General features: G+C 44.5%; 1 protein-coding gene across 2 annotated transcripts in view; it reads left to right on the forward strand.

Annotated features, from left to right (window-relative positions):
* The window catches only part of HFM1 (helicase for meiosis 1), a 57988-nt gene extending 37169 nt beyond the window's left edge, over window positions 1–20819 (forward strand). Inside the window, exons 27-38 of one of the 2 annotated variants that reach the window (XM_082227716.1) lie at window positions 116–273; window positions 355–458; window positions 1619–1771; window positions 3414–3509; window positions 5223–5341; window positions 6341–6423; window positions 6559–6656; window positions 7272–7517; window positions 11596–11686; window positions 13720–13831; window positions 14258–14397; window positions 20226–20819. In XM_082227716.1, the coding sequence (XP_082083842.1) occupies window positions 116–273; window positions 355–458; window positions 1619–1771; window positions 3414–3509; window positions 5223–5341; window positions 6341–6423; window positions 6559–6656; window positions 7272–7517; window positions 11596–11686; window positions 13720–13831; window positions 14258–14397; window positions 20226–20289 (1464 nt within the window). In that variant the 3' untranslated portion in view covers window positions 20290–20819. The remainder of the gene's footprint in view (window positions 1–115; window positions 274–354; window positions 459–1618; window positions 1772–3413; window positions 3510–5222; window positions 5342–6340; window positions 6424–6558; window positions 6657–7271; window positions 7518–11595; window positions 11687–13719; window positions 13832–14257; window positions 14398–20225) is intronic. The other variant, XM_082227717.1, reaches the window with a different exon arrangement.
* The last annotated feature ends 557 nt before the right edge of the window (window positions 20820–21376 follow it).

A 21376-nucleotide genomic window follows, 5' to 3' on the forward strand; every position in this document is an offset into this window, starting at 1 on the left:
CATACTTTAGCAGTATGTTTGAACCCAGCCAATATATACAAAGTAAAACTGTATTTCTACATTTTGAAATAGGTGAAAAACTAGTATTATTTTTAAAATATGTATCTTTTTCAAGCTAACAAAATACAGTGAAGCCATAGCTGAAATTCTAGTGACGGTCATATTAAAGAACTTTGAACAGCTACAGACAAAGAGAACTGCCCCAGATTTTCACTACGTGACCTTAATAATAGGAGATAATGATAATCAGGTGGTTTTTAAGCAAAAGATTACGTGAGTATACTCAAATCATTTTAAAACTTTAAAAAATTGCCCATTTGTGCATATTTAATATGGTATATTGATACTTTGCAGGGATTCCGCTTTGCTGAAAATTGGAAATTGGACTAAAAAGGTTGAAGTGAGAAGAGCTGTTAAGTCTGAAGAGCTTAGCATAAATCTAATCAGTTCTGAATATGGTAAGTTAATTTATGTGATGTAAGTCTTAAAACCAATTCTGTTCAAGTAAAACTGCATTCTATTTCTATAATATATTGCAAACTTAATGGATTGTATCCAGACTTAGCTCCCTTGACTTAAAATTGCATAACTATGCTCTCCTTTTCTATCTGCTGCCCCACTGACTGATGTAACCAGTAGGAAGCAGACCACATTCATTTGACCTGTAGCTCCATTCAGTGGGTGGAACCATGGCTCAGTGGTAAAACACATAAAGGTGTGGGAAGGTAAATTGCAAACGTCATGTTTGCATATTCAAAATCAGCTTCTGATCCAATGTTGTGCTGATTTTAACCTCTGTATGATAAAACTCCAAAGCTGTCATGAGAATACTGGATTCAATTTGTTTCCACTGCCTTAAATACCGCTTTGTGCAAGCTGTTTCAGTGATGTCTGCAGCATTTTCTGCTTGAAAAAGACTGTTCAGCTCACACCATAAATCAGAATTGTTGCAATTTTAGCATCCAACGCCATATTTTAAAAAGTGAAAAATGGACACGACAACTGAAATGGCCACAACTTTATTGATTTCAGATGTAGGGGGCTTTGGCATAGGCATTGGGCATGTATCCCTCTCAGCCCCCTGCTGGGGGTCTGAGGCATGACATGGTGTATTTGGGAAGGTGGGTCCATTGCAAAACACAGGTTTACGCAGCTGGCCCCCTAAATGCTAAGGGAAGCCCTATGGCCCGCTAGCCCTATGCAAATGGCCTCTAATGGGGTACCCTGTAATCGCCGCCTCGGGATATGGGGTGGGACGAATCACCACTTCCCTCCCTACCCTAATTGGATGAAAGACTATAGGATTCCGTCCAAGGCCTAAATCGCCAAAAATGGCAAGGTGCCACGGAGTGAGTTGAGGGAGACACTGCGTCTGGCCACGACCGCTGCTCACACGGGAAGGAGGTAAGTGGCCATTATATTTAGATAAAAAAATAAGCTGGTGAAGGAAAGACTCTGGAGAGTAGCTGTTGGTCTGACATCGGTCTCCTTTGCACTTGGGTCATAGCATTCTTTTGGTATTTTAATCTTTCAGTTTATTAAGGGAGCCGAATTATATAAATACAGACATATTTGATAACTCAATAAATCATACATACATGTATATTTTCTGCAACAGTTGGACTAGATATCCAGAAAAAATTTAAGGCATTTTATCTTGGACCAAAGAGGTTTGGAAATGAAATGGTGAGCATACATGGAACATTAAAAAGTGAATGTTCATCCAGTCAGACTTCCTCAGAAGGATCAGCAACAGCAGAAATCGGTAAAGGTAAGTGATAGTTTCGTACTAAATAACAGATCTGAGAGGCAGGGTTGCATATATACTTGATAGCAAATCCCAGTGCAATCTTGCATAATGTGTGAATTGGCTTTAAAATGTTGATTGCAAACAAATGAAAGTGCAGCATAATCTCAGAGGATGCCTTTTCTTGCACAATGGCGCTCCTGCCACAGGGACAAATACGTCCCACACACCCCCTCCCTTACCTGAAGCAGACTCCAATAGATTCCCTAAGGGGGGGGGGGGGGAGCAAGGAGATCACCAGGATAAGTGACCAATCACTTAACTTGGCAATTGTACCTTGGCAATTTAAGCCTGCTCTGACCCAGGACCAGCCCACCATGAGGCAAGGTGAAGCAACCACCTCAGGAGGCAGGATCCACAGGGACAACAGATCCTGATGTAGATCTTTATCCCCACCCTCCTTGTTTCTGACACGGGTCTTCACTTACTCCTTCTTCCCTGGTGCAGAGGCGGGTGCCATTTTGTGGTTTGCCTCGGGTTCCAAAATGTCTTGAGCCAGCCCTAGCAAATGGAGGTGGGGGCCACACAGGAAGCCACTGTGTGTAGCAGTTGACATACCCTGGGTTTGCAAGAGGGTGCCTCCCCTTTTATACGATGAATAAACTCACCTGCTTTCACTGTTTAGTTGGCTGTTGATTTGAAGATCTTAGGTTATATTTCAATAAATAAAACCACTCCACCAACATGTTGGCTCCCAAGTATTCTTCAGGGATGTTGGGGCAAAGCCCTTATCCGCAGGGACTGATGCCCTGCTCCAAGTTTGCAGGAAACTAGAAACAAATTTTTTTTGGGGGGGGGCACAGTGCCTTTTTGATTGCTGCTTGGAGGCTCTGGGATGAGTTGACAAGAAGAAAAGCATCAAAAAAGAAATGCCAAGACCACCCTTTAAGCAGGCATTGGGGGGTATATCTGGGGAAGGTTTCTTTTTGTGTATAATTGCTGGATTTTTGTTGTTCTGTTTGTCGCTCCTTAAATGTTTAAAATGGTATTTTACAATCTTTTGCTTTTAATTATTATAAGCCGAGCCCCATCTTTGTTTTAAGTGGTGGGGTTAAATTGATAAATAAATGAAATAGACTTAAAGTAACATACTTAATGGCACCCCATTTCTGAATGTACTTGTTTGAAAGTACATCCTGTTAATTTTAAATGGCATTTATTTACAGGCAGTTGGGATTAGGAACAGCTTTTCCAGTGAAAGGCTCAATCACTGCAGTGGGACATTTATTGCCACTGAGTTGCGATAAATAGAATATTCATGCTCTATGGCTTTTATAGCTTTTCTTCTATGACATTAAACTTTAAAATAGTATAGGAGCAAATATTAAGGGTAGACTCACAATTCACTTTAAGTGATAGCAAACATGCAATATAGGTTAACTACCTCTGAAATTGCCTACCCTCTTAGGCAATTGACTGACGGGACAATCAACAATTGTCCATGATAAGTACATAACAACTGTTCTACATGTTCACGTTTTCAAATTATGTCTAATATCACTTGGATAATGTATGCTCTCAAAATCAACCAAGGTCCACCCCACTGCCATATGTCACCTAATGAACAACATAATCAATATTTTAAAATAGGTATATATTACTTTAGGAGGCAATCGTAGCCAAGGGAACCTCAGCATGAAGGACGGGAATAGGAAATGCAACCATCACTGCAAAAATAAGGAAATATGTGGACATGACTGCTGTAAGTTTCATTCATTTTTTGGCGACCTTTACCTGCGAAAGGGAGGAGGATCCAGCCTTTGATGTGAGCATTGAAATGTGCACTGCTCTGCACACATCTGAACACTTTTATGAGCCTTGAACATGGGTTTGCTGGAGGTAATATGACATGTGGGGCTCCACACACAGGAAAGGATGTGGAGATTGCCTCACAAGTTCTTCTAGAACGAACGCCACTGCAAAACAAGGGATGAGCGTACAATGGATACGGCATCATATGCAATTTATACGGCTTTTATAAAAGGAATAACTTTTTTTTACAAAATATATGCCTTTGGTTTTTTTTAAACATAAATATATATTAGAGTGATATTTATAGGGACTTCTGGAGAGTCGTTTCTCTTCTTCTTATCCCAGCATGATATATGATGTGTTGGGGGTGATGCTGTGTTGCTGACCCCCAATGCCGCTCATCACTGCGATTTACCCAAGAGCGGGAAGGACAAGACTGAGAACCTGGTGCGGTCCTGGTGCAGCGGCAGAGCCAATCTGATGCTCCCACTGCTGCAACCCGCCACTGAAGCACCACTGTGCTGAGCTTCCACTGCCTTGCCTTCCCCCTCTTGGTAAACTGCTGCAGTGCATGGCATTGAGAAGGCAGGTCTGAAACGCAGCTGGCCACTACTGCCTAGCACTCAAAAGATCACTTGGTGAATTACTTCACCTTTGCTGCTGGGATTAAATTCACCGCAGAGCAGTCACAAAATCAAGAGCTGTCAACTGCCTACTGGGATAAAGAGCAGGAGGGCTCCTTTGTATCTTCAAGAAGCGCTTCGGGACACATTTCTTTCCCATGGCTTCTGTAATTTGCTGTGACTTCAATGTTGGCACTGTATATAGAGGAGAGCGGGATCCCAGCAGAGAGCCCCCCCCCCACCCGCAATCAACATTTAGCCACAAGACTGTCTATACATCCTGTCCCCAAACTAGCCCTCTGTAGATGTTTTGGACTACAGAATAAATACATTAATGTGCGACCATAGCAGAACGGTGATAATTCCTTAGATTGGATAATGCAGATTTACTTAACTGGAAAGAAATAGGTTTCTTGACGAACATATAGGTCCAAGTGGCACATTTCCGTAATTAATGGTTTATTGTAGCCATGCTGAGTTGGGCTGTTTTGCACCCGGCTCCCCACTTGCACATGGGAGAAATAAACAAAGATCCCTGGCTTAGCATTACACAGTAGTGGGTGGAGCAATGCTGCACACCAGGATGCTATGGGGGGGGGGGGCTCTGAAGACTCCAGTGGAACCAATATGGTACAGTACTCCTATCAGTGCCTCTTTAGTCCACCTGTGCAGCCCTGACCTCACTGCCATTCAGTGTTTCCATCTGTACAGGTAACATAGATCTTGGTAATCAAAGACTATTAGCCAAATAAAAAATACGGGATGTACATTTATAGGAAACTTGGGTGTGAAATTACACAAGGGCACAACATGATTTACGAATGGCTTTCTGATACAGAAAATGCAGCAGAACAATGCAACTTTGCTCTTTAGAAACAGAGAAAGGTTCAGTCTTGGTTGTTCAGATACAGAATTACCAAAGAATATTTTTAAATTTTTGTAACTTACCATGTTGTCTTCCTAACGTCGTATGGCATAAAAAATTTAATTGAATGCAAATAGCAAGTAGACACAAACATGTAGACTTATCTTTTTTCAAGGTAAAATTGGAGTTTCACAGAAATATGAGATGAGGAAAGATTCAAAGTTTTCTTCATATCTCGCTGATTTGAGGAACAGAAACACAGAATCTGCCATTCCCCCAGCCAAACGATTAAAGGTGCACAGATGCGGAAATACTTTTGCTTGCACTTTGTTAACAGAATGTCTGTCTATTTCCAGTTAACATTTTTATTAGTAATATGGTTACTGCTGTCAAACATTTGCTATGAAATTGGCAGAGAGGAAAAGCTATATGCATTGATTAAGAAGGTGCCCAGAAAAGATGAAAGACAACCTTGTTAATGGGAACTATCCCAGCAAACTTCTTTGAAAGTAACTTTTATTGTAAATTGCAGTAAGACCTATTTTCAAGTAAGTTTTCTCAGATAATTTGTAATCATTGGGATATATTTCCATGCAAAATTGAATTATGATCAGACTGTAAGACTGGAATAATTATTCATCATGGAACAGCTTAAAGATTGGAATGCAAGTGTCACACATTGTTTGGCTGCCTGATTTGGGTATGCAAGATTTGCAAATAAAGACGGTACACAATATATCTGTGTTAACATACTTTTATTAGAACTCAGTAGAATTAAAACTTGGACAGAGTGAAGACTTTTCGACCATATGTTAGCAACTTCAAGATGATTCCCACCACCTTTCTTCAGGTTTCAAAGCTGAATAGTTCTACCACTGTAGGACTGCCATTCATTCATCCTCCTTTGCAGAGTTACACATAGGAATGAGGAATTGCTCTTCCCTTCCTTGCAGGAGAATGACTTGGACAATTGATAACAGGGAATGAAATATGGTTAACAAACTATAGATTACAGCCAGCCCGGGCTTGTTGACATGCTTGCATAGTTCCAAGCTTCTGCTGACTAAATTTGTTCATTTAATTCGTTTTCTCCCCTAAAAAAAATTATACACCTTCTCAACCATATAAAAAACACCTCTCATAAAGTGGGGAAAAATAATGTTGTTCATATATGACTTTCCTATTCCTGACAAGGTGTCAGAAGTATTCATTTTCTAGGTTTATTCGTACATACATAAACCAAACCCATGCTATCATATATGTCCATTGTAATGATCTCTCCCTGTATTTTAGATGCAGATGCCAAATAAATCTCAAAATGTGGATCTTAAACAATTTGCTTATACTCCTAAATCTTTGCTTCCAAGATTGCCAAGGTACTGTACTGCCATAAAAATAGTCTGTCACCCAGTTTACTTGCTCATTTTAATATCAACAAACACAATGTACATCTTCTATATAAATAAGATTTAATTTACACCTTTCCTGTGATTTTGCCTGCTTTTATGAAGGTATTTACAACATTCAGGGTCCCCGTTGCTGGAAGAAAGGAATGATCCTGTTCTCCAGGAAGGTTTACCACTGGAATCTGATGGTTCCAAAGAGGCTGGTAAGTTGTAAATGGATTCTAGGATTCAATCCAATGAAAGTTAAGCGTTTTAAAATACCAGAGGTTCCAAATGAAGAAATTATTTCAGTTGCGATCAATGTGACTTAAATGTCTTACCTTTGGCTGAAACTTCTCTGTTTTGTTTCGCTTTTCATTTTCTGACAGCTTGAGATTTCCTTGTAGCTTTTTCTTTTCGATGGGTGACATTCAGGTAATATTGGGATATCTTTGTCCTGCTTGTCAATTGGTTCCTAGCTCATTCTTGCTTTTGTAGAATTCTGAGACTAAATGATATATTTGATTATGCTAGAACTCTCTTGATTTCAAAGTCAGTCTCTTGATCATCCTTATGGTTTTGAATTTTTAGGATCAGTAGTTGGCAATAATTTTTGCAGCCTGTGTAATCCAAATGCAGTTAGAATATATTTTATAATGAGTATGGAATTAAGCAGCTCAGACCTGAAAAACATTCCTATTGCTGTGTACCTATTCCCTAAAATAGTGTTGACACATGCCTTCTTGTATAAATTTAACAAATTTTCTAGCTTTTTTTTTAACCCTTTGTGAGAAATCATTTTACTCTTTCACCTGTATTTTTATTATGCTCAATTATAGGTTTCATTGTAAGCAAGCAACCTGCAGGTTGGAATGAAAAGAGCTGTTGGACAATGCCTTCACATGAAAATTTCAAAGAATCTTCAATAAATAATAACTTGACTGATGCCGATAAAAGCAGCTCTTTGTTTTCAGAACCTTTCAGTGTAAACTTTGAGTTAGATGAGATTTGGGGCGATTACGATGACAGTAGCCTTGTGGACGCCAGCACATTTTGTACTGATATGGAAAAAACTAAGACTTCAGGTAAAGCAGCTGCATGTAACATACAGTTATGTATAAAATAACCGTTATCACTGCATGCATAGAATTCATATCATTGGCATCGGGGGGGGGGAGTATCCAAGCCCACCCATACTATACAAAAGATACAAAGGGGTGCCAACTAGCTTTTGTTGGCGGGGAGAGAAAGAAAAGTGCAGAATGTAGCTTTTGAAAGGTACCATAATTTGCTCGTGATATTCAAGATAAATGCCAGAACTTAAGCTGTAGTATTTAGTCTGTATGACACTATAATAAATGGATGGGGGAGTGGTAAATTGATGCTACTTCCAAAGCTCTGTTGGCTTATGCCAGCCAGGGTAAGAGATGATGGGGATCAGACTTACTTTTCTTCCCTGCACAGTTTTTGACACTCATCCATTCGTTCCAATAGGAAGGAAATTTAGTTTTGCTAGTTCCAGGTTGATGGCAAGGGGAGGGCTGGCCCAAGGGTTTCTCTGAACCCAGTGGATCCAAGCTCCCCTCTTGAATTAGGTCCATTTCAGGACTTGATGCTGGCCTCTGCAAGAAGCATCAGTGGTCGATCGCTCACTGAGAATATACACGAGTGTTATTTCAGTGGGGTGGCAGTCGGACTCCAGTATATGGGGTTTGGGGTTGCTTTGCCAGTTGCTAGTAATGCTTCCTCTTTTCATCTCTTGAATTTTTAGATAAAAATCCATTGGAAATTGGTCCCATTTTGTTTGCAAAATATAAGTGGAGAAGCAGCTTCGTATGTTGTTGTTGTTTAGTCGTTTAGTCGTGTCCGACTCTTCGTGACCCCATGGACCAGAGCACGCCAGGCACTTCTGTCCTCCACTGCCTCCCGCAGTTTGATCAAACTCATGCTAGTAGCTTCAAGAACACCATCCAACCATCTCATTCTCTGTCGTCCCCTTCTCCTTGTGCCCTCCATCTTTCCCAACATCAGGGTCTTTTCCAGGGAGTCTTCTCTTCTCATGAGGTGGCCAAAGTATTGGAGCCTCAGCTTCACGATCTGTCCTTCCAGTGAGCGCTCAGGGCTGATTTCCTTCAGAATGGAGAGGTTTGATCTTCTTGCAGTCCATGGGACTCTCAAGAGTCTCCTCCAGCACCATAATTCAAAAGCATCAATTCTTCGGCGATCAGCCTTCTTTAAGGTCCAGCTCTCACTTCCATACATCACTACTGGGAAAACCATGGCTTTTGCTATACGGACCTTTGTTGGCAAGGTGATGTCTCTGCTTTTTAAGATGTTGTCTAGGTTTGCCATCGCCTTTCTCCCAAGGAGCAGGCGTCTTTTAATTTCGTTACTGCTGTCACCATCTGCACTGATCATGGAGCCCAAGAAAGTAAAATCTCTCACTGCCTCCATTTCTTCCCCATCTATTTGCCAGGAGGTGATGGGCCCAGTGGCCATGATCTTCGTTTTTTTGATGTTGAGCTTCAGACCATATTTTGCGCTCTCCTCTTTCACCCTCATTAAAAGGTTCTTTAATTCCTCTTCACTTTCTGCCATCAAGGTTGTGTCATCTGCATATCTGAGGTTGTTGATATTTCTTCCGGCAATCTTAATTCCGGCTTGGGATTCATCCAGCCCAGCCTTTCGCATGATGAATTCTGCATATAAGTTAAATAAGCAGGGAGACAATATACAGCCTTGCCGTACTCCTTTCCCAATTTGGAACCAGTCAGTTGTTCCATATCCAGTTCTAACTGTAGCTTCTTGTCCCACATAGAGATTTCGCAGGAGATAGATGAGGTGATCAGGCACTCCCATTTCTTTAAGAACTTGCCATAGTTTGCTGTGGTCAACACAGTCAAAGGCTTTTGCATAGTCAATGAAGCAGAAGTAGATGTCTTTCTGGAACTCTCTAGCTTTCTCCATAATCCAGCGCATGTTTGCAATTTGGTCTCTGGTTCCTCTGCCTCTTCTAAATCCAGCTTGCACTTCTGGGAGTTCTCGGTCCACATACTGCTTGAGCCTTCCTTGTAGAATTTTAAGCATAACCTTGCTAGCATGTGAAATGAGTGAAATTGTGCGGTAGTTGGAGCATTCTTTGGCACTGCCTTTCTTTGGGATTGGGATGTAGACTGATCTTCTCCAATCCTCTGGCCACTGCTGAGTTTTCCAAACTTGTTGGCATATTGAGTGTAGCACCTTAACAGCATCATCTTTTAAAATTTTAAACAGTTCAGCTGGAATACCATCACTTCCACTGGCCTTGTTATTTGCAGTGCTTTCTAAGGCCCATTTGACTTCACTCTCCAGGATGTCTGGCTCAAGGTTAGCAACCACACTACCTGGGGTGTACGAGACATCCATATCTTTCTGGTATAATTCCTCTGTGTATTCTTGCCACCTCTTCTTGATGTCTTCTGCTTCAGTTAGATCTTTACCTCTTTTGTCCTTTATTATGGTAATCTTTGTACGAAATGTTCCTTTCATATTTCCGATTTTCTTGAACAGATCTCTGGTTCTTCCCATTCTGTTGCTTTCCTCTATTTCTTTGCATTGCTCGTTTAAGAAGGCCTTCTTGTCTCTCCTTGCTATTCTTTGGAAATCTGCATTCAATTTCCTGTATCTTTCACTATCTCCCTCGCATTTTGCTTGCCTTCTCTCCCCCGCTATTTGTAAGGCCTCGTTGGACAGCCACTTTGCTTTCTTGCATTTCTTTTTCATTGGGATGGTTTTAGTTGCTGCCTCCTGTATAATGTTGCGAGCCTCCACCCATAGTTCTTCAGGCACTCTGTCCAGCAAATCTAAATCCTTAAACCTGTTCCTCACTTCCACTGTGTATTCATAAGGGATTTGGTTTAGATTGTATCTCACCTGTCCAGTGGTTTTTCCTACTTTCTTCAGTTTAAGCTTGAATTTTGCTATAAGGAGCTGATGATCTGAGCCACAGTCAGCTCCAGGTCTTGTTTTTGCTGACTGTATAGAGCTTCTCCATCTTTGGCTGCAGAGAATATAATCAATCTGATTTCGATGTTGCCCATCTGGGGATGTCCATGTGTAGAGTCGTCTCTTGTGTTGTTGGAAAAGTGTGTTTGTGATGACCAGTTTGTTCTCTTGACAGAACTCTATTAGCCTTTGCCCTGCTTCGTTTTGATCTCCAAGGCCAAACTTGCCAGTTGTTCCTTTTATCTCTTGATTCCCTACTTTAGCATTCCAATCCCCTATAATGAGCAGAACATCCTTCTTTGGTGTCACTTCTATAAGGTCTTGTAAGTCTTCATAGAATTGGTCAATTTCAGTTTCTTCAGCACCAGTAGTTGGTGCATAAACTTGGATTACTGTGATGTTAAAAGTCTGCCTTGGATTCGTATCGAGATCATTGTATCATTTTTGAGACTGCATCCCAGAACAGCTTTCGCCACACTTTTGTTGACTATGAGGGCCACTCCATTTCTCTTACGGGTTTCTTGCCCACAGTAGTAGATATGATAGTCATCCGAACTGAATTCGCCCATTCCCGTCACTGATGCCCAGGATGTCAATATTTATTCTTGCCATCTCATTTTTGACCACATCCAACTTACCCAGGTTCATGGTTCTTACATTCCAGGTTCCTATGCAATATTTTTCTTTACAGCATTGGACTTTCCTTTCGCTTCTATGCATATCCACAACTGAGCGTCCTTTCGGCTTTGGCCCAGCTGCTTCATCAGCTCTGGATCTACTTGTACTTGTCCTCCGCTCTTCCCCAGTAGCATGTTGGACGCCTTCCGACCTGAGGGGCTCATCTTCCAGCGTCATAACTTTTATATGCCTGTTGTCTTTGTCCATGGAGTTTTCTTGGCAGGGATACTGGAGTGGCTTGCCGGTTCCTACTCCAGGTGGATCACGTTTGGTCAAAACTCTCCACTATGACCTGTTCATCTTGGGTGCCCTGCTCGGCGTAGTTCATAGCTTCTCTGAGTTCTTCAAGCCCCTTCGCCACGGCAAGGCAGTGATCCATGAAGGGGAGCTTCGTATATTTGATTAATTTGCTTTTGTTTGGAGTAGCAAAACCTTAAGATAGTGCTTCAGTTACGTTTGCTTTCCACTTGAAAGTTGTTTTGGGTTGTTTTTATGTTTTAGAATCTTCTCATCTGGGATCTATAAATACATGCTTCCAGAACACCCGGAACCAAACTGCACAAAGCAAATCTCCTGGTGCACTTTTAAAAAGGTACGTGTAAGCCGGTGCCAATAGTGCATACACACAATCCAGTAGCAGCTGGCAGGGCCAAGTGGCATTGCTTACCTGGCTAAGGGAGGCAGGTTGGTGCCATCCAGGTGCAGTGGCAGAGCCAATCCTAATATATTTATCATTGCCTGCAAACTGTTACAAGAATTTTGGATTAAGGGCACTAAAATGGAAAACCCTGAATAATGAGGAAACACATTTTTATTGATTCAGAAAACTTTGCAAAGTGATGCTGTGCAATAGTTTCTTACGTAATGTAGCTGTGTCTGTATAGTATGTTTCTTCTATTTTCTCAAATACATAGGACTGCTCAATACATTTTTTTTCTCCTTCTTGCTCCTAATAAAAAAGTCCTAACAGGGTAATGCCTTTTAAGATTTGGAAAAGCCCGGATCCTAACAGAACTAAGAACTAAGGGTCTGCCTTGTTTAAACCCATCTGATTCTGGAGAGAAGGAAATGGACTCTGCAATGTGCAGAGTTCAATGCTGGGAATGCTTTTAAATAGCAGTATATTATACTGTTGAACCTAAGTGTCTTCAATGAAGAGAACACCAGCAGTCTTTACTTCAAACACAGCCCAAAGGGGAACAATTTGCTGACCTCCCTGAGGACAAAGACATGTTTCTGGGCTCTTGATCCTTAGACTGCAATTAAAATCAGTGATTCAGAGAGGAATCTGAATCCTGTTCTGCATTGGTGTGCCAGCTGCTCAAGGCTTCTCATTCGCCTGCACGCCTTCATTTGAAATGGACTCTACTGGAGGACACTTAACAGTGTGAGGCTTGCCCTTAGTGGAGCAATGATGTGCTGGGTGGGACCGGTCCTGGTTTTGGATGCTCTGCTTCTGTCTCTATTTGCACCCTTCTGTACAGCTGCCTAACCAAAGATACTCCTCAGGCCAATCTTTTGCCAACTCCACCCAGTGGCGTAGCATGGGGGGTGCAGGGGGGGGCCCGGCCGCACCGGGCGCAACATCTGGGGGTTAGGGTTAGGGGGCGCAAATCCACAGGTTAGGGGGCACAAATCCACGGGTTAGGGGGCGCAAATTACTTGCCTTGTCCCGGGTGCTGACAACCCACGCTACGCCACTGACTCCACCTGATGTTCTGGACTGATCTTTCAAGGCCTGGCTCAGGAAACATGATTGCTCCCATCTGGGAGGGCTTTCTGTTTAAGCCCTTCGCCAGCAGCCTGGTATGTGAGTGAGAGCATTTAAAACACCTTAAGTAGGCCCAGTGAGCACCAGTTCCCACAGTCACTTAAGGGGACTGGCGGTCACTGAGATTTGTTACCTAAGCTCGGAATTTGAATTCACATCTCTGTATGAATATGTGAGGAAAGCGCCTTTCAGAACCAAGCATTCCTAGAGCACGCACACCATTCTATATCAGGGGTGGCTAACCTGTGGCCTTCCAGATACTGCTGGGCTACAGCTCCCACCATCCCTGACCAATGGCCATGGTGGCTGGGCTTCTAGGCAACACCTGAAGCGTTGGCCACAGGTTAGCCACCCCTGTTGTAGAGGATAATTGCTATGGAAACGGTGTGTGGGTGTGGAACATTTCTGTACAGCTACTTCTGTGCTTTAGAGAAAGATTCGGCATGCAAGTGTCCGGAGAGACATGAGAAGAACTTTTACAGGGCAACATGTGGAACCTACCACGTAGGTTGCCCAGTCAACAGTGATCTTACATTTATCTATTTCGGCTGAGCTGAAGACCAGCACATGCTGTTGTAGTCCATGAAAGCTGTATCTTCTTGGTGATCTGGGGCTGTTGTAAATAAGTTCTTTGCAGAAATGTCCTAAATATGGGTAAATATAAAAAGAATGTCTGTGTTTTCTACATCTTCCCAGAATATGAATATTTTCTATGCTAAAAATAAAAGTGCCCTAAAAGAATGGCATCACTCATTTTACCAGTGTCTTGCCACACTTTTAAACTATATAAACTCTCGTTTTCTGGTTTCATTTCCAAACATTTAATTTTGCTTTGGGTTCTTTTTCTTTTTTAGTTTTTCCATATTTAAAGAGAAACCTGATATCTGCCTGCCAAAATCCACCTCTCCGTCATTAACTCCACCATCAAGTGTGAAACCACTTGCTGAATATCGCAATAAAAATATTGTAAGTGAAAGTAGATATCTGATCATCTTGCTTTCTAATTATCTGTTCATTGTATGTATGCTGACATGCATATTTTGTGTGTCTGCTCAAAATGTTTTTCCTAGAGTAGCAAAACATCTCAGACCACCCTGGCTTTGACCCATGTTTGTACAGAGTAATATTCCAGATCAGTTTATCATGCTTCCAACAGACTAATGATTGTTGCTTGGAATCACTTGTTTGCTAGCACAAACACATTGTGTCTTAAACCTAATCTTATATAGTCTTAACACCTGTGCTTGTAAATTCTTTAACCTGGCATTCTGAATAATACCCACAATAGGACAATAAAATGTAGGTGATATTCCTTGTGTAAATTACACTTTTGGAATGATAGGACCACTTGCTTTGAAATCCACATTTCTTCTTGTGATTTTTGCATTACAGTTTGGCTTTCGAGAAGAATATAATCTCCCACAAAAACCGAAACCTGTACGGTTGATTACAACCTCAGGTTCTTGCCAAATTACTGGAAAGGAGAACTTTCTTATCAGTAAGAAGAAAATGACAGAAGAGGCTGACCGCAGGTAATGAAAATGATTTGTGAAGGTACTGCCCGGGCTTGGTCTGCAGTCTGCATAATTGTATCTAGATAGATATTTCAAAAAGGTCATAAGATTGCAGGTAACTTTCTTGAGCTTTCTATGCAAATAATTGTATTCTAATGTATCAGGGGATGATTAGCTGCTTGTGCTTAAAATAGTGCCCCTTCAGAGTTTGTGCGACCCCACAAACCTCTGTCTGTGACAGAGCTCCTCAGACATGTCTGCTCTAGTCACTTGTAGAGTCCGACAGTGGCTGTCTGCGGAAGCGCTTCCAGCAAAGAAGTTCCTTAACGGAAACGCGTCTCCTGGACTCACGACGTGACAGCTTCCGGCGAAGCATAGGTCTCCCTGCAGTTGCTTCTGACACCTCCCCGCTATTTTCGCTCGAAGTGTCTCTCACCCCTTTCTCTCCCCTTCTGCTTCCTGCCTGGGCTGCTGCGTTTCTCTCAGCATTACTGAGATCCTCCTCCAGAGACCCCGCGCTCCCCCTACTGGTCCCTGCTTTAGCTGTTGAGTCTCTCCCAGTCTCTGGGAGCCCTACCACTTCCCTTTCCTCCGATGTCAGTTCCCTGACATCCACCTCCCCTCCAGGGCCCCCCTCTTCCCCGCCCCTTCTCTCTCCTCTGGGCGGTGAGGAGCTGAAACCCCTAAAAGAATCCTCCTCATCTTCCGACGTCTCGAACATTTCCCTCCATCGGTCTTCGTTCCGACTCGCTGAATCCTCCTCCACCTCGGAATCAGCGAACCCCTCCAACTCTTCTTCTTCGTCGGTGGTGGCGAAGTATTCCCTCCGGAACCTCGCCACTGGCTGGGGTTTCCGAGGGAATCTCTGATGAAAAGTTTCAATCAAAACCTCGTCATCTACATCCTCTGCCCTGACCCAGGTATTTTCCGACTCCGGCTCCCCTTCCCACATTACCAAATACTCTACTTGCTCTCCCCTCCACCTGGAATCGAGAATCTCCGCTACATGGTAGCTGTGTTCTTTTTCCTCCATAGCTGGTCCCCTATTGACCCTCCCCTCTCTGTCCCCTATATACGGTGACAGCAATGATCTGTGGAACACTGGGTGCAACTTCATGTGGTTAGGTAACCGGAGTCTGAAAGCCACTGGGTTGACCTGTTGCGTGACTTCAAATGGGCCCAGTCTTTTGGGTCTTAACTTCTTACAACCTCCTTTAAATGGTAACCCTTGGGTGGACAACCACACCTGATCCCCCACCCTAATGCTTTCTCCTTCCCTTCTGGTTTTGTCTGCCTGCCTCTTATATTCCTCCTTCGCCCTGTTTAAATTAAGTTGGAGCTGGCGATGGATCGCTTCCATTTCTTCAACGAACTGTTCTGCGGCTGGAACGCTCCAGTTCTCCCCCTCCCCCCCTGGGAAGGCTCGGGGATGACACCCGTGATTGGCCAAAAAAGGGCTCATTCCCGTGGACACGTTCTCCGCATTGTTATAGGCAAATTCTGCCAACGCCAGCTTCTCCACCCAATCATTCTCTCTGTCATTCACATAACACCTCAAATATTGCTGGAGGACACCATTAGCTCTTTCCGCCTGCCCGTTGGTTTCTGGATGACGGGCAGTTGAGAAATTCACCTCTACATGCAATAAGCTCATGAGCTTCCTCCAGAACCTGGAAGTAAATTGTTTCCCACGGTCCGAAACCACCCTCAAGGGGGCACCATGCAATCTAAACACATTTTCCACAAACAATTTAGCGGTTTCTTCTGCTGTGACCGCATGTGAGCAGGCTATAAAGTGGGCCATCTTGGTTAACAGGTCTACCACAACCATAATGGCTGTCTTCCCTTTGGACCTGGGCAGATCAGTCATAAAATCTATTGCCACTGCCTCCCATGGTCTTTCCGGCGTGGGGAGTGGTTCTAATAAACCTGCCGGTGCCCGCCTCTCCCCCTTGGCTCGTTGACATCGGTCACACCCTCTCACATACTCCCGCACATCTTCCCTGACCTTGGGCCACCAGAATTCCCTGGTAACCAGCCACATGGTTTTGTGTTGCCCAAAATGCCCTGCTGTGGGGCTATCGTGCAGTTGCTTGAGTACCTTTTCCCTCAATTCTCCTTCAGGTACGTATAACGCTCCCTTGTAGTACAACGCCCCGTTTCTCTCCTCAAAACCCCCGGGTTTGTCTCCCTCCCTCCTGAGACCCCTGAGTTTGTCCTGGGCATATTCATCCTGCACCGTTCCCTCTATCAGTTCCCTTAGCCCCACCAGTGCCGCCCCACACACCCAGCGATCCTCGGGAATGACATGGGTCTCTTCGGGTGCACCCTCTCCCTCCAAATATTCAGGTTTGCGTGATAGAGCGTCCGCCCTAACGTTCTCCTGGCCTGGTACGTAACAAATCTCAAAGTTAAATTTGGAGAACTCCTGGGCCCATCTCAACTGCCGTTGGTTGAGCACTCGCGCAGTTCTCCAATACTCTAGATTCTTATGGTCCGTGCGTACTTGCACCTTCTGTTGTGCACCAATTAGTAGGTGCCTCCATCTCCGGAAGGCCTCATAAATCGCAAGAAGTTCCCGGTCATACACCATGTAGTTTCTCTCCGATTTGTTCAGCTTTCGCGAAAAGAAGGCACACGGTCGCCACTCGGACCCCTCCTTCCCTGGCTGCAGAAGAAGCACCGCCCCTATGGCTCTGTCAGAAGCGTCTGTTTCGACCCTCAGTTTTTTTTGTAAATCCACATGTAGAAGTTGTTCGTCAGAGGCGAAGGCCTTTTTCAGTTCCTCAAACGCTCGCTCCGCCTCCCCCGTCCAAACAAACTTCTTTTTGCTGCTGAGACAGTCCGTGATGGGCGCCGTCAGGTGAGCGAAGTTTCGGATGAACTTACGATAAAAGTTTCCAAACCCTAGGAACCTCTGCACATCCTTCTTAGTCTTGGGGGTTTTCCATTCCAGCACCGCTTGAACCTTGCCGGGGTCCATGGCCAACCCCTTGTCTGACAAGCGGTACCCCAGGAATTCCACCTCCTTGGTATGAAACTGACACTTCTCCAGTTTCACCCACAGTCTGTTGGCATGCAGCCTGCTCAACACTTCTCTGACGTCTCTCACATGTTGCTCCTCATTCTCCGAATACACCAACACGTCATCTAAGAAGGCCACGCAATTCTTGTAGAGCAAAGGCCCCAGTACATGATTCATAAAGGCTTGAAAACACGCGGAGCCTGCTTGTAATCCAAAAGGCATAACGAGATATTCAAATGCCCCCAAAGGGGTGAACATGGTGGTCTTCCATTCATCCCCTTTCCTTATACGTATCAGGTTGTACGCCCCCCTTAGGTCCAGCTTTGTAAAAATCTTTCCTTTTCGCACCCTGGTCAAAATATCATCAATCCTGGGCATAGGAAAAGCCACCGGCTCTGTCAGTGCATTTAGGGCCCGAAAGTCACATACCAGTCTCGGCTTGTCCGTGTTCTTTTTATCCACAAAAAACACTGGGCTACCCCCCGCTGCCTTGGACTCTCTGATGAAGCCTCTCCTCAGGTTCTTGTCAATGAACGCTCGCAACTCCTGCATCTCCCTGTCTGACATGGCATACAACCTGCCTACAGGAAGCTGTGCTCCAGGGAGTAAATTGATCTGGCAATCAAAGGGCCTATGCGGGGGTAGTTGGTCAGCCTCCTTCTCGCTGAACACGTCGCTGAGATCAGCATACTGTGATGGCACCTTCCCCTTCTCCATCACTTCCGTCCCTGCTAGGGTGGCTTGGGCCCCTGCTGACCCCTTTTCCCCCCTGCAGTGTTCTAAGCAATGTGCGGAACCGAAGGAAACCACTCTTTGATGCCAGCCCACCAGCGGATCATGTAGGGCTAGCCAGCTCATTCCCAAAATAATGGGAGCGCCTCCCAAGGTGGCCACATTAAACGCTATCAGTTCTGTGTGCCTTGCCACCCTCATTATCATTGGGATGGTCTGCAAGCTGACGCCTCCTCCCAACAGTTCTCTGCCATCGATCGTGGTCACCTGCAGGGGGTTGCTTAAGGGGATAGTCTGTATCTGGTGTTCAGCCGCAAACTCCTTGCTCATGAAATTGCAGGAGCTGCCTGAGTCTAACAGCGCCTTTATTTTTAGGGGGTGTCCATTTTGCAACTCTAGCGACACTTCAATCACTAGAGCAGGTCGAGGAGCTTCTGGCACTGGCACTTGGGAAAGGGGCACTTTCACTGCTCTTTGGCCTGGCTGCAGTGCCCTGCTGGCAACCAGGCGTTGGCTTTTACCTGCTCCGTTTCTCCCTGCTCTTCCCCCTCAACAGTTCCCACCATCCCTTGCCATTCCTTCCTCTGGGGGCAGACTCTGGCAAAGTGGCCTGGCTGTTGGCAGAGATAGCATTTCCGGGGTCCCTTTCCCTCCTTCTTCGCCCCCTCACTGGGCTTTGAAACTGCGCGCGCGCGGGCTGTTCCGATTTCCATCGGCTCTGCCGGCGGGAAAGCTGGCTCAGGAATGTCTGGAATGCGTAACTCCTTCCAACGTTCCCCTCTCCCTTCCCGCCTCTCCAAGGCTCTTGCCTCCTGGCGCGCTCCAATGGTCAGCGCAGATTTGGTCAGCTGATCCATAGACACCGCCCTGGGGCTCCTGGCCAGCTCGTCTTTCACAGCTGAAGAAAGACCTTCTTCAAATAGCATCTGAATGGGTGCTGCCGATAAATCCCACCCCAATCTGTGAATCAGCATGGTAAATTCAGTCCAGTACTCACGGACAGATCTGCTTCCCTGCTTGCAAGCCATTAGCTGTCTGCGCACTCCCCCCTCCTCAATATCGCTGGAGAACATGATATCCATTGCACGAAAGAATTTCATAGCGTCCTTCAGGACATCGTTGTGCGTTGCCATCAGGGGTCGAACCCAGTCCCGCGCCCCCTTCTCAAGATGCCCAATTACGAAAGCAACTCGGGATTCCTCATCAGGGAACTCATCAAACTGCACATTCAGGGCATATTGCATTTCAGTCCTAAAGGCATGGTAATCCTTGGGGTCCCCCCCAAACTTCTGCACTAATCCTGGTACCTTTCTGGGGAACTGAGTGGTTCTCCCCTTCTTGTCTGCATCTTGAGCCCTCCTCTCCTCGAGCCTCGCCGTCTGCAGCGCAAGTTGGACTTCCAATGCTCGGTATCTGTCTTCCAAGCTTGGACCAGCTCCACCCCCTGCGGCTCCGGCTCCTGCTGGGTCGCTCATGATGCCTTCTCCTGCACAGGCAGCGTACAGAGACTGTCGGACTGCTATCAGGGGATGATTAGCTGCTTGTGCTTAAAATAGTGCCCCTTCAGAGTTTGTGCGACCCCACAAACCTCTGTCTGTGACAGAGCTCCTCAGACATGTCTGCTCTAGTCACTTGTAGAGTCCGACAGTGGCTGTCTGCGGAAGCGCTTCCAGCAAAGAAGTTCCTTAACGGAAACGCGTCTCCTGGACTCACGACGTGACAGCTTCCGGCGAAGCATAGGTCTCCCTGCAGTTGCTTCTGACACCTCCCCGCTATTTTCGCTCGAAGTGTCTCTCACCCCTTTCTCTCCCCTTCTGCTTCCTGCCTGGGCTGCTGCGTTTCTCTCAGCATTACTGAGATCCTCCTCCAGAGACCCCGCGCTCCCCCTACTGGTCCCTGCTTTAGCTGTTGAGTCTCTCCCAGTCTCTGGGAGCCCTACCACTTCCCTTTCCTCCGATGTCAGTTCCCTGACATAATGCAACAGTTTGGTTTAATAGCACTATATATTGTGCTGCAGATAAAACAATCTGATCTTACAAGGTTTGGTATAGTAAACCGAAATGTTTCTTGGGTGCTTTCTTTTTCCTAGGCAACAGCTTTCTGATGATGACGAAATTAAGCTTTACCTTGGAATATTTGATGGCATTTTCTAACACCAGGAAACAAACGTGCATTGCTGGTGATGAAGCATAAGCACTCATTTTGAGGATGAGATCTTCAAATACCCCGTCTGGATTTTCTACTTTTGATGTATAGCAGTTCATTAATAGTCAGTTTTGCTACATACAGTAATGACCAGAATACTATACGGTTTGCTTGCAGTATTTAATGTAGAATGCATCTTTAATAGTTATTTAAATAACTTTGTTTACATGAGGTTTCTGTTCATAATATTGTAGAAGATAAAGCCCTTTGCAAGCCTTTTATTAAAGGGGATTGTTTTTGAGCCAAGCTATTTGTTTTGTTTCAAATTATACCCAGTCTTATTCTTGGAAATAAGATTATCCGTATAATATGCATTTCCTAGGTAAATACATTTGTGAACAATGCCTGTGTTATCCCTGGGAAAATATCTTCTTGGTAGGATTTTTTTTATTGGGCAGTTATTCGCATTAAACTGATTTTATAATGACTATACATTATGTGAAACAACGAGTTTTTAAAATAAAATGGAATAAAGTTAGTTTGCAACCTCTGTTTTCTTTTAAGTACTATAATCAGAATCTGTCCGTTCAGTGGATAGAAGGCATTTCAGTTCACAGAAAAAGTCTTCTAAGAGCAAAAGGGATCTTTCAGTGAACAAAGCTCTCCTTCTGCGTGTAGAACAGAGCCTTTGGATTCAACCAAATGTTTTTGCCATCCGAGAGCTCTGCAGAAATTGGGTCTAGGTTGTGATTCGAGGACCCGATCCCCGCTTGGGGAATAAAGACACGTGGACACAGAATGTAAGGTTAATGGGTAAGGTAAAGGCCACAACTTTATTGATTACAGCATGTGAGAAGGTATTGGCTTAGGCATTGGACCCAGGAACATTAGGCTCCACCCACTCGTAGAGGGGTGAGTCTGAGGAGGGGTTAACTACCAGTAGGGGAAGCCTGTTGATGCTAATCCAACTATAGGCTCTCTTCCTGATGTCACCGAGGGTCGTGCCATGGCCCCCCGCCACACGGACAGGATCCACAACCGCCGGATTCTTTTAGCGGAATACCCAAAATTGTCGGGGAAGGCGATGGCCACACC

Source organism: Podarcis vaucheri (assembly GCF_965113315.1).
Source record: "Podarcis vaucheri genome assembly, chromosome: 6".
In the NCBI taxonomy this organism is placed as follows: Eukaryota; Metazoa; Chordata; class Lepidosauria; order Squamata; family Lacertidae; genus Podarcis; species Podarcis vaucheri.